This window comes from Sciurus vulgaris (genome assembly GCF_902686455.1).
Source record: "Sciurus vulgaris genome assembly, chromosome: 3".
Taxonomy (NCBI): Eukaryota; Metazoa; Chordata; class Mammalia; order Rodentia; family Sciuridae; genus Sciurus; species Sciurus vulgaris.
Genome location: NC_136463.1, coordinates 85,833,727 through 85,853,492, shown reverse-complemented (window position 1 = coordinate 85,853,492; position 19,766 = coordinate 85,833,727). Strand labels below are relative to the sequence as shown.

Here is a 19,766-nt window from a genome sequence, read left to right as displayed (position 1 = left end):
CTCATTATTATTATAAAAATTAAGCAGCATATGGGACAGGAAGAACAAAGAAGTGATATTTATGAGGTTTTCAGGTTCTATTTTGGTAGATTTATCAATAAGTGTCTTCTATTATAATTAGCCAATATGTATGAGTTTAAGAATTTATGACTGGTGAATTCAGAGAGGTGAAATCAGAAAGACTCTTGAATAGTAAATTGTCACTTGATAGAACTGGTTATTATTTTGAAAAGAGATATTTACCTGAATTTATCAGAATATTTTTCAAGTAAATGGATTCTGAAAAAAGCCATGATATTATTTGCAATTTCATTTCACTAGCAAGAACATCCTAAAATATTAATATCATATTAACACAGACAGCTAAATAATAAACTTTGTTATATTGGATGTGTTGGTACACCACTACTCAGGAGACTGAAACAAAAAGATCACAACTTTGAGTTCAGTCTGGACAATGTAGTGAGACTCTGTCTCAAAAAATACATATAAATAAACATATTAATCTATAGTAAAGATTTGTGGGTGTAGATGATTTCAGTCCTCAAAGGAACAAGAAACAGGCTTCAGAGAGCAGAAGCAAGATGGTGGTTGAGATTATCTAGTGATTTTCTCCCCACAGACTCACTGAGTTTAACAGCTATTCACATATTAGACTACCTTTAAAAGACCTAAGGAAATCAGGGGAGAGACTATAGTGCCTGCATTTAGTTCAAAATAAAAAGACCATAAAGAATTCAGGATTGGAAAAGTTACATATGCCAACCCTCCCCCAACTCCAAGTAAGAAAAAGTGCAGACCTTAGACTTGAAACCCAGGACCAAGCCCAGCACAGTGAAATATAGTGTTGGGCAAAGTCCCATGACCCCTCTCCCTGCTCCTACCAGGCCAGTACTCACAGACTGAGTCACTGAAACTAAGTCGAAGTAACTGACAGTAATGACCACCTTTCCTCCAACCTCAGGTGGCAAAAGTGGGAAGTTTTTAGATTATCTGAATTCAAAATGTAGTATAGAGGCATGGTAATCAAAATAGCATAGTGTTGATATAAAAACATGCACATAGACCAGTGAATTACAGTAAAGAGAGTCTAGAAGAGACCCACACATCTACAGTCAACGGACTTTTGGTAAATATACTAACGTGCATAGGAGAAAGGAAAGTCATTTCAATAAATGGTGTTAAGGAAATTGAATATCCACATGCAAATGAGTAGAACTCTCCTTACCCCTAATCAGTTACAAAAATCAACTCAGAAAAACTAATACTTAAATGTAAGTCCTGAAACTATACTATTACTGGAAGAAAATATACTGTAAAAATCTGAGGACTTTGGAGTCGGCAAATAATAAGTAGGATTGCTTGAATATATATCAAGAGGAAATAAAATTAAAATATCAAAGAGACATCTGGACTTCTATATTCATTGCAGCACATTAAAAATAGCCAATAAATAGAAACAACCTAAGTGTCTATCATCTAATAAAAAAAGAAAATGTACATAGCACAATGGAATATTATCTAGTCATAAAAAATGAAATCCTCCCAGTGACTGAGGTAGCCTCCTGCCTCAGTTCAAAGCCAGCTTCAGCAAAAGTGAGGTGCTAAGCAACTCAGAGAGAGCTTGTCTCTGAATAAAATACAAAATAGGCCTGGCGATGTGGCTCAGTGGTCAAGTGCCCCTGAATTCAATCCCCAGTAAACCCCCCAAGAAAAGAAAAAGAAAAAAGAAATCCCATTATTTGTAGCAACTTAGATGGAATGAAAATCATTCAGCGAAGTGAAATGCACATAGAAAGTGAGTAACATGATATTATTCATCTAAAATCATTTTATTCATCTAAAATCTAAAGCTGATCTCAAAGGAGTTGAGAATAGAATAGTGGTTACCAGGATCTGGGAAGAATAGTGAGGAAAGAGGGACAGAGAGTAGTTGATCACTGAGTAATAAATTACAGTTAGGAGTAAGACACTCTTGTTTGATATTGCACAGTAAATTGACTATAGAGAATAATTGTCTATACTGTATTTCAAAAAGTTATTAAAAAGAATTTTGATAGTTCTCACTATAAATAACTGATAAGCATTTGAAAAGATAAATATGTTTAACCTAAGTATTACAATGTACACATGTATTAAAATATTCTGTGGTACTCCAGTAACACATGCAATTTTTGTTTATATGAACTTGTTAAAAAATAAATTTTATAAAACCTCTTCTTGAATCTATAAAGTAATTGAAAAACCCAAAACAAGTAGATCAAAGCTAAGTAAAAATAGTAAAAATTTTGAAAGGAATTATATAATCAAATATTAAATGATGGCATAGGAGTCCAGAAGATGAAGATATTGAGTAAGAACTTTAAAAAAGTTGGGAAAAAACAATGATTGAAAAAATGAAAAGACTGAACAGGATCCAGGGTGTTGGTTGGTGGGTACCATAAGTACATATAATGTAAAATAGGTATGGACCCACCTTTGGCTCAGTTATCCCACTCCTTGGTTTAAACCAAAGGATTTGAAATTACTACAGTAACACAGCCACATCAATGTTTATAGCAGCTCAATTCACAATAACTAGATTGTGGAACCAACCTAGATGCCCTTCAACAGATGAATGGATTAAAAAAAAACTTTGACATATATACACAATGGAGTATTATTCATCCATAAAGAAGAATAATATTGTGGCATTTGAAGATAAATGGATGGAATTGAAGAATATTATGCTAATTGAAATAAGCCAATCCCAAGAAAGCAAAGGCAGAATGTTTTCCCTGATAAGTGGAGAATGATATATAATAGGGGTGGGGAGTGGGGAGGGAGAGAAGAATGGGAAAGCTATAGATTAGGTAGAAGGAAATGAGAGGGAGGGGGTATAAAAAATGGTGGAATGAGACAGACATCATTACCCTGTGTACATGTATGATTATATGAATGGTATGAATCTATATGGTGCACAACCACAGAAATGAAAATTTGTACCCCATTTGTGTGCAATGAATCAAAATGAAGGCTCTAAAATTAAAAAAAAAAAATAAAATAAAAAAGTTATGGAACAGTAAACAGCAAATGATTGCAGCTGTTTTGTAGGGAATTAGTAGAAAAGAAACATGAAAACATATGTTGAATTTTATACTTACTAGGAAGCACGGGTCTCTTCGGAGTGTGTGAGAAGATGCAAAGTGCTGTGTAGATCAGGTTGGACTATGCAATGGGAACAACTAGAGGCACAGAAAACCCCTGGACACTAACAATCATCCCGATGAGATGTCATAATCAAAGTACTAATACAAGAGATCAAGAGACAGAGGAATAATGAATATAAGGGTGAATATGTGTGCGAAATTTGAAGATAGGGTGTAGCCAATTTTGTTTGCCTTTAGTCTACTGAGTTTTATGTTTCCACAAGATGTTTATGTGATCTAGCAGAGCACTGGGAATTTAGAGCTGGCAAGTACGAAAGGTCAAGATTTGAGTTGAAAGTTTAAGAATCCATATAGGAAAATGTCAGTGAAAATGATCACTCAAAGAGAAACTGTGGGGAAAAAAATGTCCAGGGCTGAGCTTTGAAGGATGCCTTTGTTTTGATAGCAATTGGGAGGAAACAACATATAGAGATGTTTGAAGAAAGAATACCAGGACAAAGTAGTGGTTCAAAGCTAGAAGGAGAGGGTTTCAAAGTCATCCTGTTCATCACTGTTGCATGCTGTGAAGTCCATGGAGGGAGAGATTAATCACAGGGGAAGAGCACATGGCATGTGGTCAGTGCAGGTCAATGGTGATGTTGGATGCTTTCTATTTCAGGAGAGCGAGAACTTGCTGCTGCTCCACAGGAGATATGGATATATGATGGACAGAGAATAAGGCAGAATTCCCTATACAATATGTCTGTTGGGATTATTGTGAAAGGGACTGGGACATAGAAAAGACCTGAATGAACCTGCTTATATCTTTTTTAATATAGAGAACTATATTCACTGTGAAAACTATAAGTAGCTGGGAAAAAGAGACAGAAATCAATGATATTTGAGAGTCCGGAGCACATTGATTTGGTTACAAAGCAGAGATCTTCTTTGCATAGGAAACAGATTACCTCTTCCCAAAAGTCAGGTGGAAAAACAAAACCAAACCCATGTGCACAAAAGTAGATTTTGAGGTAGAAAAAAAATGGGTAGTGATACCATATCTGATGACCCACAGCTCTTTAAAAAGTGAGGAAAGTGTTTCACTGTTGTGAGCAGTGTTTTAGGAGAATTGATTGAGGGACCTGCCTGATTTCAACTTTGAATAGCTCCATATTCTTGATTTACCATGAATATGCTTAATTAAGGAATAAAATCTTAACTCAATATTTAATGATTCTTTCCTAAAATTATTTGAACATTTTCTGTGAAAATCACTTTAATAATATGTTCTACCAAAAGGCTCAATTTTAGATTTCTCAGTTTATGTATTTCTTTGAAAATTATGGGATACAACAAAAATATTATTTTAGACATATAAATAGATCATTTCAAATGAAGATTATGTTTGGATTAAATTTTCTCCAAGAACTGATTTTCCCAAGATATTTTTACACTATTTGAACTCTTTATAGATAGGAAGATTTAATTTAAAAAAATTTGAAGCAAATTATGTCAAAATTAAAAGTATATATGCATTATCAATAACACCATGAATAGCTAATAAGGTGAGTTTATATTGATATACATGAGGAGTGAATTTTGTAAACTGTCAACTTCTGAGCAGCCACCCAGAAAAAACAGTTAACCAAGTTGAGTTTATTACCTGTTGCTATCAAGAAAGACAACATTTCAAGAGTTTTAGGGTGTCCAGATGGAGGGGATCAGAAGAACATATGTATATATTTGAAGATCTGAGTCTGTGAGGGTCCAGTTGTGGCTGGGCATCTATCATCGTGTTGTAGTTTCGTTAGTTGTTTGACGATGAGCAATTTGCCCAATTTTAGAAGTGAATCCATAGATTTGAGAAATTGATGTTTAGCAAGTTCATAAAAAAATCGAAGATTTTGTTCTCCAGTAATCTTAATATATGAACAAAGACTTCCGAGAGCAAAAAGTAGATAATATGGATATAGGCTGCCTTGGTTCTTGGTCCTTGTGCAGAGGTCTCAGTTCTTTCAAGCCTCATTAAAAGTAAACTGTAATGTTAAATGCTTTACAATCAATTTCGTGAGCAAGAGTATAAAATATAAGACTGCATTTACCTGAAAGACCTTAAACTAGGACAAATTATACCATGTTTTTTTTTTTGTTGTTGTTAGTCTAATCACATGGTGGGGTAAGAGTTGGTCTGTAATAACAGTAGTTGTTATTTAGCAGTACCTTAAACTAAAAATTCATACTCGTATCTCAGGGTGGGTAGGCTGCACAGTGATTCAATTCTGTCAGATCTTCTCATGAACAACAAAGTTCACTGTGTGCTCAGGATAACTGGCTCTTAACTTTCAGAAAGCCAGAAAGATGGAAAGATTATTTAATCAAAGTACTGTAGAGATGCACATGTGCCATATTTTAAGAATGCTTCAAGTGTACCTACTTTAATCTCCCTGTGTTCATACTTTACTCGTTGATCTGATCCACTATTACCTCATTACCTAGTATTAAACAAAATACAAGGTAGTCAGTTCAGAACTGTATTTATAGAATGCTACTTATTAATCTAGTTAAAGGAGTTTATAAACTAGGAGATGCCACTAGTGATTATAAATCAAGCAGTACATAGGATAAATGTGAGATATAGCTGACTAATATTCCATTGTGTATATATATACCACAGTTTCTTTATCCATTTATCTGTTCAAGGGCATCTAGGTTGGTTCCATAATCTAGCTATTGTGAATTGAGCTGCTATAAACATTGATGTGACTGCATTACTGTAGTATGCTAATTTCAAGTCCTTTGGGTTAAACCGAGGAGTGGGTAACTGGGTCAAAAGGTGGGTTCAGCCATAAAGAAGAATAATATTATGGCATTTGCAAATAAATAGATGGAACTGGAGAATATCATGCTAAGTAAAATAAGCCAATCCCAAAAAACCAAAGGTCAAATGTTTTCCCTAATAAGTGGATGATGATATATCATGGGGGTAGGGGATGGGGAAGTGAGAGAAGAATGGAGGAACTTTAGATTATGTAGAATGAAATGAGAGGGAGGGGGGTATGAAAAATGGTGGAATGAGACAGACATCATTACCCTATGTACATGTATGATTACATAAATGGTATGAATCTACAGCATGTAAAACTATAGAAATGAAATGATGTACCCCATTTGTGTACAATGAATCAAAATGCAGTCTATAAAAATAAAAAAAAAATAAAATTTTAAAAATATGAACTATAGAAGACTAGATCACAAAGAATATATAAAAATTAAAGAGAATTAATAAAGACAGATGTGTTTTTGAAATGATTCATAAAAAAACCTTTATTCAGTATTAAGCTAAAAAATTACAGTTGAATGTAAGAAAAGTTTTCCTGCTAATACAACATTGAATCTAATGGTAAAATTTTTACGAGTGGTTATCTAAAGGTATTTTCGAAACTCAAATCTTGGTAGATTTTTCTTCTGTGCAAATCGTTATTCAACAACATTGACTTAAAGAACAAAACAATATGAACAATAGTCTTTATCTTCTCATGCAAGCTTTGCTTTCTTCCACTTGGTTCTGAGTGAAATAATGTCTCTCTTTTTTTTCCACCTCTAATACCAAACCATCACATACTTTAGCTTTTTTCTTACTGTGACAGACACTGAGGTCATGTTACTTTTTCTCTCCCATTGAGCAGAGACCATTTTTCATACTAAAACTTTACTTTCACCTCTTCTCTCCAAGGGCAGAGGCCATATTTCTATTTAGTATTCTTCATGGAGTTTGTCTTTTGGAAAAAGTACCACTGATTTAGTGTTTATAAGCTGTGTTTGTCTCCAAGCTGTGATGGAAGGTAGGGGGAGCCATTTTCTCTTAATTTATTGAGAAAACATTACAAGGAAGATTTTTCAGGGAATAATATTTGATTCTTCTTGCTAATCTATAATGATATGCTCAGCAAAATCAAAATGTGGTCGTGTGTGTGTGTGTGTATGTGTGTGTGTGAATAAAACATAATTACAGTGAGGCATGGATGTTAGAACTTAAGTTTGAAGTTGAACTACAACATTAAATTGAGAGCTGAAAGAAAAGATCATACCATCTTGCAAAGATGAATGAGCAACACAGGTGATTGCTGTTGCTATTCATAAATGAGATATAAAGGAAGATAAATCAAAAGAAATATTTGTTGTTTGTGTGAATATGTTATTAAAGGGGTAAAGTTCATGATAAGAGGAATCCAATTGATTGACAGCTGTTGATAGAAATTCAGAATATTTTAAAGATCACACACTCTCAGTCTATATGTTCAGCCTCAGGGAGTAACTGGAGCATCCCGTCTTGATCTCTTTCCTCCTTTCTTAAAATATGATTTGTATTTTCCTGTTCCCAGTTCAGGGTTCTAACATACATGTCCAGTATAGCTATCTACTTCTGTGACATCTTTACATAATATGAGTTAATACTGAGCTCTCAGTCTTTTTAATAAAACACTGAATTTTAAAGCACCATTTTTCTTTTTAGTATTGATCACTTATCATCTTAATCTTAGGTGTTACTATTTTTTATTATTGAAATAACTGGAGAAGAGTCAGAAAAATGTCGTTATGCCAAGTAATCAGAACATATGTTCCTGTAGTTAATCTCCATAGCTAACCATGCAATACACTACCTGTTTCCAAGGACATAGGTGAAGACTTCCAAATATTGAGAGATTGTAAATTGTATAAATTTACTTATTATTAAGAATTTTATAAAATTGTTCTTTTTTACAAGAATAGGGGGTTAGGTTAGTACATGTAAAACCATGAAATTGGGTAAAACTGGAAAAGAGATTATCATTTTAAGAAAGAAAAAGAAAGTATTCAAGGCTAATTTATTTTCTCATCTTCCTTTTCATTTAATTTTATGTATACATTTACCTTGTACACATACATATGGATACTTAAACACAGATATATATGTACACAAATATAATCATCTATATGTATATATATTTATGTGTTTATATGTACTTATTATTATTATTATTATTACTTTGTGGTAGTGGGTGCTTTGTCACTGAGCTACATCCTCAGCCCTTTTTATTTTTTAAGAAAGGATCTTGCTAAGTTCCTGAGGCTAGCCTTGAGTTTGAAATCCTCCTAAGTCACGTGTACCACCATGCCTGGCAGCAAACATGTTTTTTTTTTTAACTCCTTGGTGTTCTTTTATCCTGTAAGTTTCCCCTCAAGTTAATTCTTCTGGTCTGAGGTATTCTTAAGATGATTTCATTTAAAATGTGGTGAAACGTAGCTCAACAGATATAAAATTAGCCATCCAGAAGCAATGCAACTATTTAGAATGACATCTTTCTCCTGATGTTGATGAAGTATATTTGATGGTACAGCAACACCATAGAGATTTGGATCTGTGATGATATAAAACTCGTAAAATACCAGTGAAAAATTCTCTGCCCCAGAGAGGAAGAGGTTAAGTAGGAATTGAGTGGGGGTAGAAGTGCCAGGAATGTGGGCAGGGCTGCCTGAGGGTGCTTCAGTCTGAGTTGACTTAGCATTGTGTGCAGTTACCATACTGGGTAGCCCTTGTAAATTTTAGAAGGAGCTCACACACTGGTAATGGCTTACTTTGGAAAATGGATACTCCTCACTGTGTGTCTCATCTCAGAATGGGCAGCAGATTGCCCATATTTTAATTAATTTTCATTTGCTAAATCATGAGACTGAGTGGCCTTCTCACTAACCCTGTGTTCATTGCACAATAGAGCATGTGTTAAGCAGGCTTCCTGATCTTTCAAGAGAATTTATGTGAGCCAAGTACAGAAATCTGCTTGGGTTATTGAAGGCTAACAATGATTGTTCCAATGTGTCTGTTTATTATGCACATTTTCTCCCCTACAGTTATTATATTACCTAGTCAATGTATTTGTCAATTGTTAATGTCTTTGTTGTTGCAGATACAGATGTGGTGTATAAAAGCGAGAATGGACATGTCATTAAACTGAATATAGAAACAAATGCTACCACATTATTATTGGAAAACACAACTTTTGTAAGTAATCAATAATTACTTAATGCATTTCAGTACTGTTTAGATTGCTCTCTAGATGTACTTGACTTTGTATTCTTCAGCTCCAGCACTTGCAAAGCATTTCAGGTGGAAAGGTCAGGCTGGAATATCAGTAGAATCAGGACATCTTTTGATAGAAAATACCCCTGTCACAACCTGCTTCATATGCTTCCCATTTACCTTTTTCACAGAGCATGTGTCCTCAGGGATAATAGTTGCTTACAGTGAATACTTTTCTTTATATTTTCTGTTGGTTGTATAAATGCTGAGATTTTACAAAGTATGGTTAGCCATGCTCAAGTCATTATTAACTTATTTTGCCCCCTTTATTTTTTTGTTCTTCCTGACTACTTTATAATTCTGTGGATTCCTGGATCAGAAGAAAGAAGGTTTTCTAAAGTTGGCCTTCCAATGAAGTTGCTATGTTTTAAGTTTAGAATTTAGGATTCTGTCAGGGCCACTTTCATTCTCCAGAATCAATGCTTAGCTAACAATGCTCAAATGACTGAGTGTATTTGTTTTGTTCTCATAAAAGTATATATCATTTGTCTTCTGAAAAATCTAGTTCCCTGGCATGGTGATGCATACTTGTAATCCCAGCGGTTTGGGAGGATGAGGCAGGAGGATGAGGAGTTCAAAGCCAGCCTTAGCAACTTACGGAGGCAATTAGCAACCAGTGAGATCCTGTCTCAAAATATAAAAAGGGCAAGAGATGTGACTCAGTGGTTAAGCACCCCTGGATTCCATCTTTAGTACCAAAAAAAAAAAAGAAAAAAAAAAGAAGAGCAAGAAAGAGAGACTTATCTATGATTACCAGTTGAGTAAGTTAGCATGAATGAACTAATACTACAAAATCTAATTACAAGCAATGCTGAAAAGTAATACCATTATTTATTCATTATTTTGTAATCAAAGGTTAAATATATTAGATAAGTTCATATGACACAGATGAAATGCAGTACAAGGTTCAGAGAAGCTTCTCCATAATAAAGGACAAAAATAAACTTCACTGGCTACTTTTTTTTTGGTGCTGGGGATTGAACCCAGGGCCTTGTGCTTATAAGGCAAGCACTCTACCAACTGAGCTATATCCTCAGCCCCTCACTGGCTACTTTTAAACATGTGTTCACACTTGTGTATTTGGGGTAGATATTTTAATCTTTATATTTATCATTGGATAGAGAAATAGAAGACATGGACAAGGAACCTTCTCTTGTTCAGTGCTTTTAAATATTAAGAAAATAGTGATCATGTAAATCATGAAGTATTTATATGTGTATATACCTATTGGACTAAATTTAACCAACCAGCTGATGTATATTAACAATTAGGTCATTATTAGCTGAAATTGGTCACAGTTTTGTTATAAAAATAAATTAATTTATAGGTATTTAAGGATTAACTATTGGGTATGCAACCCTTTTTTAGTACTTGTGGGATACTAAAACTATATAAAGCAGATCTCACTTTCTTTTAAAGTATGGGTTTCTTTGAGGAGATAATACTAACATTTAAGAAAAATTGGAATAAACAGCATAGAGATGTATATATTACTTCTTCATGGGATGGTCTTCAGGATCACTAGAGAAAAGTGTAGGAAATCATTAAGATATGCTACCATTTGTGGAAAAGAAGCCTTCCATAGGAAAATCGGACAGGAAGAAGTAAGTCGGAGTTGGTAGTGAGAGGGTATGTTAGTGGTAAACTGGGTAAAGTCAATGTGAATTATTTTCCATAAAATTGAGGAATAATAATAAGTACATCTTCATTTTTATTTCCTTTATCATTAGGTAACATTTTAAATGGAGATTATAGGCTTCCAATAGTCAAGCAATGAGGTGGGGTATAGACACTTATCTGTATGTGAATATTCTTTTATGTAGCTAGTCTTACTCATCACTCCATATACAGGTTAATGAGATTTTTCCCTCTGATCACTATGATGTTTGTTTGTTTCTTTTTAGCATTTATTCATAGCTTTTTTAGCCTTCATGACATCAAAAAAGAAACAAAAACAAAGCTTTTATGTTATTATTCCATTATCCCAATGTTTTTGTTGGTGCTACATACCACCCCCATCCCATCTCATTATAGTTTCTTCCATGTGCTAATTAATGCTCTTTTATCTTTATGGGTATGTGTTTAATCTTTTTAAATCCTTTCCAGGTCTATTTCTATTCTCCTTTGTGTTGACTATGACTCTTAATTACCATATTCGCATTTAGCAAATATTCTCATTTAATGATCTCCTAAGATTCTCAGTCTCCCTAAAGACATTTATGTCACAATGCAGATAATTAAGCAATTTGTAAGTCCTAGAAATGTCAGAAATTAGTTCAGGGATTGGAGTCAGAAGGGTTAGGGGAGTGAAGGGTGATATATTTGCCACTAGCTAACCCAAATGAGAGATCAAAAATACAAATTACCCTGATTCTAAATTATTTCAGGCACATCTGTTTAATCATTTCATATCAACTCCAACTCCAAGTTATATTGTTAAGTACAATTGTGTTTTTAAAGTTCACATGAGGCTAATGTCTGTATTTACTCTTTAAGTCAACTGTTGAAAAGAAATCTATTATCAGAACATAAATGTTTATTCATAGTGCAGATATTTCTTTGAATAATTATCAGTATTTTAATTACAGTCATGCTTAATTGGATTAGAATTAGATCATTATAAAAAGTTTTAGAATAAAAGTATACCAAGTCAATTGAGAAACCTTATTGATAAACATGATAACAGAATAGCTTAATGTTTAATATGACTTATCTGTAAAAATATAACTGCTAATTTATTTAAAAAGTAATATAATTTGATATCACATTGTAATTTTCCAGCTTAAACACATTTTAAATATGATTGATGGATATTTTAGGCTATGTAATCATGGTTAACAGACTCTATGAGTCAGGATAATATTAGGTATGATGGTCAAAAATAAAAGAAAGTAATTTTCATGAAATAATAATTTTAAGACACTCTTTTGGAGTGAAGCTAGGCAAATATCTAATGAAGGAGGGAATTGAAAAGCATATAACTCTTTGACTAGGAGAATGGGAAAGAAGTGATTTAGCCCTAAAATGGTTCTTAATTATTTTTAAGTGTTTAGAAATGTTATCTCTTAAAGCCAGAAGTATTTCAGACAAAAGCACATTCACAATGACATAATGAGGAAAAATGTTTCATAGGTATTAACTGTATTCTTTCTGCAATCAATAATTTGAATATCAGCAGAAGTCTTGGCAAAAAACACCAGCAGTCATAAATTGTTCTATCAAATCAATTTTTGAAATTTTCTGGTTGTAAAGATGTGTCTGAGTCCCATGTACTTAAATATTGTTAACATTATCTTTATTTAAAAATTTTCTTTCACTAATATGGAAAATAATGATTTGAGAAAAAAATGTAATCTCAAATATCAGAAAATTTGTGTTAAAATGCATTCTGTAAAAAATAGTCTAAAACAGAGGCAAAAATTCATATGTGGCAAGAGTGACTCCAAAGGAAGTATTGTTCACTGTCAAATTTTATCAGTCTAGTTCTCCATAAGCCATTATAAGATATTAGCTTCCACTAAATCTAGGGAATATTTTGACTTATCACATACAAATAGTATCAGTTATTTTTCATAACATGCTAGTGGTTTGGGTTCATCTGTCCTTTGGTTTGCTGTGCCACTGGGTCTGTGGGACTGATAGATACAGCTCTTTGTACCACCATGATTTGGGAAAACTAATCATCTGATTTGTGTTTGGAGAAACAGGTGACTTTTGGGGGAAGGCGAGACACACAGCAGCTCAAATAAAGAATTGTTACATAAAGAAACCAAAATTTTCATCTTCTAAAGTTTGAGGTGAAAAAGGGTTATCAAAAAATTCTGATTGGCATGTGACCTCACATGTTATAATCAAAGAAAATTTGTTATTTTTTAAAGTATCTGTCCTTAGCCTATATGTGGGTTTCCCAGTATCCACTGAGATAAATAGTATAACTAATACTGATTATACGCATGTGTGTTGTCGTGTTCTTGACAGTACAGTTTTTGTTTTGTTTTGTTTTGTTTTTCTTTAGGCCAGTGGCTCTCAACAGGGAGTAATTTTGTCCCCAGGAGATATTTTGCAGTTCTGCGCAAAGTCTTGATTTTCATAACTGGAGGCAAGAGATTTGCTAAGACAGTCTCATGAGTGGAGTTCAGGGAGAAGCATCCTACAATGAGAACAGGCAGCCCTCACAACACAGATTGCACACCCAAAAATGCTGGCACTGTCAAGGTTGAAATCCCTGTTATTGACAGAGATGCAAAGGAATCCTATGCTGATCAGAAGATAATTTTTTGAGGTGAAATTAAGTGGGTAAATTGTATGGAAGATCTTAAGTTCTGACTTTCAGCTCCATTATCTTGAGGTAACATTCCCTCTTTGCAAGGATTGTATGTTAGTAGAGTCACGTGGCCGTAGTTTCCTGTGTTTCACATTTTTGCCAAGTTAACACTAAAAGGGTGACTCCAGTTTTCTTACAATTCTTTAAGGATAATTCTAATTAAAATTTTGTTCAAGTAAGTTAATACCTCTCATTTGATGGTTGCGAACTCTTTTGACCAGGAAGTGATTTTTCCTTTTTACCTCACGGCCAAGGACTCTAGCCAGCATAATCGCTTTAATGGGTGTGCTGTTTTGATGAAGAGTTGAATTTCATTGTCTTTAACTTGAGCATAGCTTTCTCTTCTCCACAGAAATTGCCATTCTTTATTGTAGGAAACCTTAATAGTTCTTTTATTTTTATTATTTACTTTGAAATACTTAAGTACATTTATATGAGCAATATCCATTTTGAAATTATTTTTTTGTGCCTCTTTTTTTTATTAAAAATCAAAAATTTACATAGGGTAATGTTGTTTGATTCATTCTGTTATTTTTTTTCCCTTTCCCCCCGACATCTCCCACCACTCTTTTCCCTCTATACAGTCCTTCCTTCCTCCATTCTTACCATCCTCCTTATCGCTAACCCTAAACGTAACCCTAACCCTAAGGCTAACCCCTCCTAACCCCCATTATATGTCCTCATCCTCTTATCAGCGAGATCATTAGTCCCTTAGGTTTTTGAGATTGGCTTATCTCACTTAGCATGATATCCTCCAATTTCATCCATTTGCCTGCAAATACCATAATTTTATCATTCTTCATGGCAGAGTAATATTCCATTGTATATATATGCCAGTTTCTTTATCCATTCATCAACTGAAGGGCATCTAGTTTGGTTTCACAGTCTGGCTATGGTGAATTGAGCAGCTATGAACATTGATGTGGCTGTATCTCTGTAGTATGCTGATTTTAAGTCCTTAGGATATAGGCGAAGGAATGGGTTAGCTGGGTCAAAAGGTGGTTCAACCCAAGCTTTCTGAGGAATCTCCATACTGCTTTCCAGAGTGACTGCACTAAATTGCAACCCCACCAGCAATGTATGAGTGTACCTTTTTCCCCACATCCTCGCCAACACCTATTTTTGCTTGTGTTCTTGATAATCGCCATTCTAATTGGGGTGAGATGAAATCTTAGGGTAGTTTTGATTTGCATTTCTCTTATTACTAGAGATGTTGAACATTTTTTCATATATCTGTTGATTGCTTGTACATCTTCTTCTGTGAAGTGTCTGTCCATTTCCTTAGCCCATTTGTTGATTGGATTATTTGTATTCTTGGTGTAGAGTATTTTGAGTTCTTTATATTCTGGAAATTAGCGCTCTATCTGAAGTATGAGTGGCAAAGATATTCTCCCACTCTGTAGGCTCTTTCTTCACATTGCTGATAGTTTCCTTTGCTGAGAGAAAGCTTTTTAGATTGAATCTATCCCAGTTGTTGATTCCTGCTTTTATTTCTTGTGCTATGGGAGTCCTGTTAACGAAGTCTGATCCTAAGCCAACAAGTTGAAGGTTTGGACCTACTTTTTCTTCTATAAGATGCAGGGTCTCTGGTCTGATTCCGAGGTTCTTGATCCATTTTGAGTTGAGTTTTGTGCAGGATGAGAGATAGGGGTTTAATTTCATTCTGTTGCATATGGTTTTCCAGTTTTCCCAGCACCATTTGTTGAAGAGGCTATCTTTTCTCCATTGCATATTTTTGGCACCTTTGTCTAGTATGAGAAAATTGTATTTATTTGGGTTTGTGTCCATGTCCTCTATTCTGTACCATTGATCTACCTGTCTATTTTGGTACCAATACCATGCCATTTTTGTTACTGTTGCTTTGTAATAGAGTTGAAGATCTGGTATTGCGATACCCCCTGCTTCACTCTTTCTACTGAGGATTGCTTTAGCTATTCTGGGTTTCTTATTCTTCCAGATGAATTTCAAAATTGCTTGCTCTATTTCTGTAAGGTACATCATTGGGATTTTAATTGGAATTACATTGAATCTGTATAGCACTTTTGGTAGTATGACCATTTTGACAATATTAATTCTTTCTATCCAAGAACATGGAAGATCTTTCCATCTTCTAAGGTTTTCTTTAATTTCTTTCTTTAGTGTTCTGTAGTTCTCATTGTAGAGGTCTTTCACCTCTTTTGTGAGATTGATTCCCAAGTATTTCATTTTTTTCGAGGCTATTGTGAATGGGGTAGTTTTCCTAATTTCTCTTTCTGAAGATTCATCACTTATGTATAAAAATGCATTGGATTTATGAGCATTGATCTTGTAACCTGCTACTTTACTGAATTCACTTATGAGTTCTAAGAGTTTTCTGGTGGAATTTCCTGGTTCCTCTAAATATATAATCATGTCTTCAGCGAACAGGGATAGTTTGAGTTCTTCTTTTGCAATTCGTATCCCTTTAATTTCTTTGGTTTGTCTAATTGCTCTGGCCAGAGTCTCAAGAACGATGTTGAATAGAAGTGGTGAAAGAGGGCATCCCTGCCTTGTTCCAGTTTTTAGGGGGAATGCTTTCAGTTTTTCCCCATTTAGAATGATATTAGCCATGGGCTTAGCATAGATGGCCTTTACAATGTTAAGGAATGTTCCCACTACCCCAATTTTTTCTAGTGTTTTGAGCATGAAGGGGTGCTGTATTTTATCAAATACTTTTTGTGCATCTATTGAAATAATCATGTGATTCTTAACTTTTAGTCTGTTGATACGGTGAATGACATTTATTGATTTCCGGATGTTGAAGCAACCTTGCATCCCTGGGATAAAACCCACTTGATCGTGGTGCACTATCTTTTTAATATATTTTTGTATGCGATTTGCTAAAATTTTGTTGAGAATTTTTGCTTTGATGTTCATTAAGGATATTGGTCTGAAATTTTCTTTCCTCGATGTGTCTCCGTCTGGTTTAGGTATCAGGGTGATATTGGCTTCATAGAATGAGTTTGGGAGGTTTCCCTCCTCTTCTATTTTATGGAATACTTTGAAAAGTATTGGAATGAGCTCTTCTTTAAAGGTTTTGTAGAACTTAGCTGAGAACCCATCGGGTCCCAGACTTGTCTTTGTTGGTAGGCTTTTGATGACCTCTTCTATTTCATTGCTTGAAATTGATTTTTTTAAGTTGTGTATGTCCTCCTGGTTCAGTTTAGGTAATTCATATGTCTCTAGAAACTTGTTGATGTCTTCTAGGTTTTCTGTTTTGTTGGAGTATAGATTTTCAAAATAGCTTCTAATTATGTTTTGTACTTCACTCGTGTCTGTTGTGATATTTTCTTGTTCATTCCGAATTTTAGTAATTTGAGTTTTCTCCCTCTTTCTCTTCGTTAGTGTGGCTAAGAGTTTATCAATTTTGTTTACTCTTTCAAAGAACCAACTATTTATTTTGTTAATTTTTTCGATTGTTTCTTTTGTTTCAATTTCGTTGATTTCACCCCTGATTTTAACTATTCCCTGTCTTCTACTACTTTTGGTGTTGGTCTGCTCTTCTTTTTCTAGGGCTTTGAGCTGTAGTGTTAAGTCGTTTATTTGTTGATTTCTACTTCTTTTTTTGAATGTGCCCCATGAAATAAATCTTCCTCTAAGTACTGCTTTCATAGTGTCCCAGAGGTTTTGATACAATGTGTCTTTGTTCTCGTTTACTTCTAAGAATTTTTAAATTTCCCTCCTGATGTCTTCTGTTACCCATTCATCATATAATAACATATTATTTAATCTCCAAGTATTGGAGAAGATTCTGTGTTTTATTCTGTCATTTATTTCTAATTTCAATCCATTATGACGTGATAGAGTACAAGGTAGTATCTCTATCTTCTTGTATTTGCTAACAGTAGTAAAACATGGTCTATTTTAGAGAAGGATCCATGTGCTGCTGAGAAGAAAGTGTATTCGTTTTTTGTTGGATGGTATATTCTATGTAAGTTGGTTAAGTCTAAATTGTTGATTGTGTTATTGAGATCTATGGTTTCTTTATTCCATTTTTGTTTGGACGATCTGTCCACTGGTGAGAGAGGTATGTTAAAATCACCTAGTATTATTGTGTTGTGGTCTATTTGATTTCTGGAATTGAGAAGGATTTGTTTGACGTACATGGATGAGCCAATGTTTGGGGCATAGATATTTATGATTGTTATGTCTTGCTGATTTATGCTTCCCTTAAGCTGTATGTAATGTCCTTCTTTATCCCTTCTGACTAGTTTTGGCTTGAAGTCCACATTATCTGAAATGAGGATGGATACTCCAGCTTTTTTGCTGTGTACGTGTGCCTGGTATGTTTTTTCCCATCCTTTCACCTTTAGTCTGTGGGTATCTCTTTCTATGAGATGAGTCTCTTGCAGGCAGCATATTGTTGGATTTTTCTTTTTAATCCAATCTGCCAGTCTATGTCTTTTGATTGATGAGTTCAGGCCATTAACATTCAGGGTTATTATTGTGATATGATTTGTATTGCCAGTCATTTGACTCATTTTTGTTTTTTTGACATGATTTGGTTTCTCCTTTATATGGCTATTCCTTTAGGCTACTTCCTCCCGTTGCTGATTTGCATCGTTGTTTTTCATCTCTTCCTCATGGAATATTTTGCTGAGAATGTTCTGTAATGCCAACTTTCTTTTTGCAAATTCCTTTAGCTTTTGTTTATCATGGAAAGATCTTATTTCATCATCAAATTGAAAGTACGTTTTGCTGGTTATAAGGTCTTGGTTGGCATCCGTTTTCTTTCGGGGGTTGGTAAATGTTGTTCCAGGCCCTTCTAGCTTTTAGGATCTGAATTGAAAAATCAGCTGATATTCTTATTGGTTTCCCCCTGAATGTAATTTGATTCTTTTCTCTTGCAGCCTTTAAAATTCTGTCTTTATTTTGCATGTTATGTATTTTCATAATAATGTGCCTTGGTGTGGGTCTGTTGTAATTTTGTGTATTTGGAGTCCTATAAGCCTCTTTACTTGGTTTTCTATTTCATTCTTCAGATTTGGGAAATTTTCTGATATTATTTCATTGAATAGATTGTTCATTCCTTTGGCTTGTTTCTCTAAGCCTTCCTCAATCCCAATAATTCTTAAATTTGGCCTTTTCATGATATCCCATAATTCTTGTAGATTCTGTTCCTGATTTCTTACTATCCTTTCTGTTTGGTCAACTTTGTTTTCAAGATTAAATATTTTTTCTTCAATATCTGAGGTTCTGTCTTCCAGTTGTTTTATCCTATTGATTATGCTTTCTGTGGAGTTTTTAACTTGGTTTATTGTTTCCTTCATTTCAAGGATTTCTGTTTGGTTTTTTTTTCAGTATCTCTAACTCTTTATTGAAATGATCTCTTGCTTCCTGTATTTGCTCTTTTAACTGTTCATAGGTGCGATCATTTAATGCCTGCATTTGCTCTTTCATCTCCTCCTTCAATGCCTGCATTTGCTCTTTCATCTCCTTGAGTGCTTCCCTGATTGTTTTAATTATGTACATTCTGAACTCCTTTTCTGACATATCTTCTGCTGTGTTGTCATTGAGTTTTACTGATATAGTATCTAGGTTTGTTTGGGACATTTTCTTCCCTTGTTTTCTCATATTGGTCAGTTGTCAGTGGGACTCTGTGATATTGCAGATTTCCTCTATTGGCTTATAGTGTCCCTGTAGATTTCCAGTGTATCACCTCCCAGCCTTCAGTAGCCTGAAGTCTTGGAGTAACTTGATTATGCAGTACTTCCGAAGAAAGCTGTCTGTAGCCCGCTACTGATTCCAGGGCTTGGAGCTGGCTCTGTGTGGAAAGGCTCTCACTGGGGGGCCTGCTCCAAGAAGCTGATCGAGTGGGAGGAGCTGGAGTGCCCAGGGCTGCCTGGAGAAGACTCTAGCTGCCCTGCTCTACTCTAATAAGCCGCCCGAATCCGGGCCTGCTGCCCGGGCCGAGCTTCACCAGGTGGGGGAGACTCACCCCGTGGTTCTATTTTAGTCCAAGTCTCTCAATGCCCCCCCTTCTTGAATCCTGGGTTCTGGAGCAACTGGAGATGCAGTCACCCTCTAGTCCGCCATCTTGGATCACCAAAATTATTTTATATTTATTTAGATAATTTCTAACTTTTAATCATCAAATCGGAATCCAAATATATCTTATGACCCATATACATTCAGGGATACAAATGGAGCAATGTATTTTTCAGCAATTTTTTTTTTT

The 19,766-nt window shown here is 34.6% G+C and overlaps 1 protein-coding gene across 2 annotated transcripts in view; it reads left to right on the top strand.

The window, feature by feature from the left end:
* Positions 1–19,766, top strand: part of DPP10 (dipeptidyl peptidase like 10) — a 616,119-nt gene that overhangs the window by 298,932 nt on the left and 297,421 nt on the right. For both annotated transcript variants that reach the window (XM_079135626.1, XM_079135625.1), the window contains exon 4: positions 9,074–9,168. In XM_079135626.1, coding sequence (XP_078991752.1) covers positions 9,074–9,168 — 95 coding nt within the window. The remainder of the gene's footprint in view (positions 1–9,073; positions 9,169–19,766) is intronic.